General features: G+C 64.2%; 1 protein-coding gene across 1 annotated transcript; it reads left to right on the top strand.

Annotated features, from left to right (window-relative positions):
• The first annotated feature begins 535 nt into the window (after positions 1-535).
• PNCK (pregnancy up-regulated nonubiquitous CaM kinase) lies at positions 536-4,927 on the top strand. The gene is given in 13 exon segments (XM_025371769.1): positions 536-637; positions 640-784; positions 1,639-1,708; positions 1,995-2,126; positions 2,495-2,569; positions 2,677-2,815; positions 3,024-3,147; positions 3,336-3,411; positions 3,506-3,618; positions 3,700-3,778; positions 3,866-3,953; positions 4,102-4,246; positions 4,531-4,927. Coding segments are annotated over 12 exon segments (1,281 nt in total). The 3' UTR covers positions 4,240-4,246; positions 4,531-4,927.
• The last annotated feature ends 245 nt before the right edge of the window (positions 4,928-5,172 follow it).

Here is a 5,172-nt window from a genome sequence, read left to right as displayed (position 1 = left end):
CGCGGAGATACACTCTCTAGGAGCAGACGCTTTGGTGAGGAAGACCAGGCGAAGAAGGTGATTTTTGCTGTTGGACGTTCTAAAGACAGGGCAGGGGTATGCGGGGAGAATTGGGAGAGGCAGAGCCGGGGAGGCCGGTTTGAGGAGGGGACATTTGAGCCGAGATCTGATGGAGTGAGGAGCCAAGCCAGGCAGATATCTGAGCGAAGAACATTCCAGGCAGGGGAGCAAAGGCTGGGACGCAGCTGCAAATGTGGTCCGGGTTAGGGCCAGTCAGGAGGCCAGTGGCCGGGAAAGGTGGGGAGGGGCCAGAGCAGTCATTAGGCCACCCCCTAAGGACTCAGGCTTTGACTTGGATTGACATAGAGAGCTGCGGGAGGGTGACATGATCTCAATAAAAGGAATGCTCTGGCTGCTGGGTAGAGAAGAGAGTGAGGGTGAGGGATTAATGGTGGAGCTAGAGGGAGCCCAGTGAGTGCCGGGAGCCCAGGGTGGCAGAGCTGTGGTGCAGGGTTGCAGGGTCCTGGGGCTAGGGATGGAGGCTGTTTTCGGGCAAGTGGCCTGGTCGGCCTGTCCTCGGAGAGGCGGTGAAAGCAGAGACTGGAAGGCAGAGAGCCTTGCCGACCTGTGGCCGAAGAGAGCTCTCTGGGAGCCAGCCACCGGTGGTGCAAAGGTCCTGAGGTCGGCCCAGCTGGGCCGCAGCTCCGGGAGGCGGCGCGAGAGAGCAGTGGGCCGGGCGGTGGCGGCCGGCGCCCGAGTCGGAGCCCGGCGATTGCCTTACAAGGTGCCCTGCGGCGCCGCGGCCGCGCTTGGCCACTGCGTGCTTGGGCGGCCGGCGGGGGCGTGCGCGGAGGGGGCGGGGCCGGCGGGAAGCGGGCGGGGGGCTTGGTGAGGCGGCCACTGCACTAAACGACGCTGCGGCACCCGCTCCAGGTCCGCACCTGCTTTGGGGCGCGGGGACGCGCGAGGCGGGGGCGCACCAGGTCTGGCCCACAGCCGCCACAGCCCTGCGCGCCCGCAGCACACCTGTCACGCCTGGCGCGCCCCCTGCCCGCTCGCGCTCGGTCCACGCAGCTCAGGACGCGTGCGGCCCAGGCTGCCAGGTCCCCCTGCTCCGCGGCGCCGAAGGCCGGGCTGCGTCTGCGGCCGCGTGGGTGGCCGCGGTCTTGGCAGGTGGCTGCGCGCGGGGGTCGCAGGTGCATCCCGGGCGGCTTGGTGGCTTGGGCAGCGGGTGCCTGTGGGCGCTGTGCCATGGGTGGCGGGTCTACGCGGGGGTTGGGGCGTGGGCTCTGTGGATGTGTGGATGGGGGAGGGACCGGCGTGGGTGAGCATGGAGCCTTCTGGAAAGCGGCCGGATGTGTGGAGGCAGAGAGGCAGCATCCAGGCGCTGGTCGCTGTCGGGGTGCAGGGTGTGGGGGCGTGGGATGGCAGCTGTAGGCCTGGGATGTGGAGGCGCGTTTGCGGTGGCCTCGCTGCAAGGCGTCCGTCTGGGGGTGTGGACCTGGACGGGGGAGGGGAGGGTCGAGCGCAGCGGCAACGGCTGAGGCCTGCCTGACAGGGGTGGAGGAGGAAGCTGCCCTCGCCTCCGGTGCGGGGGAGGGAGGAGGGACCCCCATCACCTCTCCCCTGCCCCTGCAGACATGCTGCTGCTGAAGAAACACACGGAGGACATCAGCAGCGTCTATGAGATCCGCGAGAGGCTCGGCTCGTGAGTGTGCGCGCGTGTGATCGTGTGTGTGTACCTGTGTGAGATGGCATGTGTGTGTGACTACGCGAGTGGGTGTGAGATGATGTGTGTGTGAATATATAAGGGTGTGTGAATGTGAGTGAGTCTGTGAGATGGCATGTGTTGAGTTTCGTGGGGGGTGGCACAGGGCCAGGTAGGGCCTCCCCATCTTCTTCACAGGGGGCCCTCCCCGCTGCCCTCTCTCTCCCTCCTGCCTCTTTTCTCTTCCCACTTCCTTCCCACCTCCCACCGCTCGTGTCTGCGGCAGGGGTGCCTTCTCCGAGGTGGTGCTGGCCCAGGAGCGGGGCTCCGCACACCTCGTGGCCCTCAAGTGCATCCCCAAGAAGGCCCTCCGGGGCAAGGAGGCCCTGGTGGAGAACGAGATCGCAGTGCTCCGTAGGTGCGCACCTCACGGGGCCCTGGGATGTGGCATAGGTCGATGAGGGGTGCAAGGAGTCCCTGGTTCTAGTCTAGGCCTGGCCACCAACTTTTGGGAAGCCTGGGGCAGTGCTCTCTCTGGGCCTGCACGTCCCTGTGGCAGCCACAGGGAGCTAGTGGATATTGATCTGTGCTTTTCAAATGGGCTTTAGAAGGAAGGCCAGGGCTCAGGCTGGAGCTCCGCCTTCCTGGACCGGGCAGGGGTGGCATGTGGTAGGGAATGGGGAACAGAGGTGGGAGGAGGAGAAGAGGGAGGAGGCTTTTCCCGGGGCCTCAGGACAGAGCACCCCTTGACTCTGTTGGCCCACAGGTGCTTCCTTGCCGTTGCAGGATCAGCCACCCCAACATTGTTGCTCTGGAGGATGTCCACGAGAGCCCTTCCCACCTCTACCTGGCCATGGAACTGTGAGGAGGGCCTGGGCAGGCTGTGGGAGCCGGGGAGGGGCTGAGCAGTGAGTGGGGCTGAAGGCCAGGCTGAGTGCCTGGGTCAGCCAAACCCCTGGCACCCCCAGGGTGACGGGTGGCGAGCTGTTTGATCGCATCATGGAGCGCGGCTCCTACACAGAGAAGGATGCCAGCCATCTGGTGGGTCAGGTCCTCGGCGCCGTCTCCTACCTGCACAGCCTGGGGATCGTGCACCGGGACCTCAAGGTGCCTGGCTGGGGCCTCTGCGCCCCACCCTCCCACTTGCCCACCTGGCCCTGCCTTTGTTTTCCCGGGAGCACGGCTGGGGCCTTTCTTGATCTCCCACTCCACCAAGGCTCTGGGGAACCTGAGAGTGTGTAGTCCTCATCCTGTCCCAGCACCGGCACCGCATCAGGACTGACCTGGCCCTTTTCCCGGTGTCCGTGTGTCACAGCCCGAAAACCTCCTGTATGCCACGCCCTTTGAGGACTCAAAGATCATGGTCTCTGACTTTGGACTCTCCAAAATCCAGGCTGGCAACATGCTAGGCACCGCCTGTGGGACCCCCGGATATGTGGGTGAGGGACAGCACCCTGAAGCTTGCTGGGAGTGGGGTGGCCTGGGGGACCCTAGATAGCCGGGAAGGCTGTTGTGCCCGTTGCCTTTGTGTGGGCCATTCCTGGGCTTGAGTAGGCTGAGCCAGCGACACTGAGCGGCATGGCTGCGTGTGTGCCTGTGCGTGCGTCTGTCTGTCTCTGGCCCCCAGCCCCAGAGCTCTTGGAGCAGAAACCCTACGGGAAGGCCGTAGATGTGTGGGCACTGGGCGTCATCTCCTACATCCTGTGAGTTACTGCTGGGAAGGCTTGTCTGCTGCCTGCCTGCCCCTGCTGGGTTGGGGAGGGTGGGACAGCTGGGTGATTCATCTGTGGGTGCCAGGCTGTGTGGGTATCCCCCCTTCTACGACGAGAGCGACCCTGAACTCTTCAACCAGATCCTGAGGGCCAGCTATGAGTTTGACTCTCCTTTCTGGGATGACATCTCAGAATCAGGTGAGCTTCAGGCTGGCCCGTGCTTGGGGGTGATGCAAGGGAGTGGGGACCCGATGGGCTGACCCAGCCTCCCTGCTCCAGCCAAAGACTTCATCCGGCACCTTCTGGAGCGAGACCCCCAGAAGAGGTTCACCTGCCAACAGGCCTTGCAGCATCTTTGGTGAGTGGGAGCCCTGCCGAGCTGCCCCAGGGCCAGGGGGACTGTACCTGCAGAGAGGCCCCCCCCCGACCTTCAGCCTTTCCCCAGGATCTCTGGGGACACAGCCTTCGACAGGGACATCTTAGGCTCTGTCAGTGAGCAGATCCAGAAGAACTTTGCTCGGATGCACTGGAAGGTCAGTGTGGAGACAGACCCAGTGTGGTCACCCGCTGCATCCCAGCTGTAGCCTGATCACTGTGACTGCCCAGTGGCCACTGTGGTCCTCACAGTCTTGGGGCTGGGGCCTGGCCCAGGCCTGGCCTGATCTCCCTCTCTTCTGGCAGCGAGCCTTCAATGCCACCTCATTCCTGCGCCACATCCGGAAGCTGGGGCAGAGCCCAGAGGCCGAGGGGGCCTCTGAGCAGGGCCTGGCCCGCCACAGCCACTCAGGCCTCCATACTGGCCAGCCCCCCAAGTGGTGATCCCCAGGTGTGTTTGAAGAGCTTAGAGGGTGGTGGCACTCCATGTGGCCAAGAGCTAAGTGGGGTGGCCCCCACAGGCCAGAGGGCTGAGGGCAGAGGGCAGAGGGAGGAGCCAGGGCCCCAGGAGAGGTGGAAGGACAGGGAGGGCCTGTGGGTGCCCGAGATTGGGCAAGGGAGTGGAGGGGGAGAGGGCCTCTAAGAAATCCAGGATTTGACCGAGGTGGGGGTGGGGGCACAGGGCTGGCAGGTCGGCTCCTAACTACCCCCTTTCCCTCTGCTTCTCGCTCTCAGACAGATGCCAAGGCCAAGTGGACTGACCCCCAGATTTCCTTCCCTTGGATGCTTTTGGTCCCCTCCCCCAACCCTTCACCCCTGGGGCTGGCCTCTGCTGGAGTTTGAGATTCGAGGGTGTGGCGCATGGTGCTGGGGTTGGAATGGAGCACCCCCAAGTCTGTCCCCAGGCTCTGCCCTGCCTGGGGGCAGTGGATCCCCTCCCCTGTTGCCTCTCCCGCCCCTGCCCCCCACCCCACCAAAAGCCGAGGCGGTGCTGGCAGGCGGGCCTCAGGGGCTGTCTTTCCTGCACGGCTGTTCTGTGCTTCGCTGAGTGTGGGTGGTCCTGCTTGTGTCATGGTCATGGCCTTCCAGCCCCCTCCAGTTTTCCCCAAACCAATAAAGAAAGATACAGCAATGGGCCAGTGGTGAACTGGGGGTGCGGCGAGTGTGGAGGGGACCTGGTCACTTGTGGGAAGGAAACCAATGAGACCCTGCCACACGGCTTTACCCACTGCCACCTGAACCTCTGCTCCCTCTCATCGTGGCAGACAAGTTTCCAACTGTCCAAAAACTTCCTGTCCCCTCTCCCCAAAGCACCAACAAGTGACAGCGTGGCCAGGCAGCTCTGCCACCCCAGAGGTGTAACTGCCCAGCCTTGGG

This window comes from Theropithecus gelada, chromosome X (assembly GCF_003255815.1).
Source record: "Theropithecus gelada isolate Dixy chromosome X, Tgel_1.0, whole genome shotgun sequence".
In the NCBI taxonomy this organism is placed as follows: Eukaryota; Metazoa; Chordata; class Mammalia; order Primates; family Cercopithecidae; genus Theropithecus; species Theropithecus gelada.
This window is presented reverse-complemented; position numbering and strand designations above follow the sequence as displayed.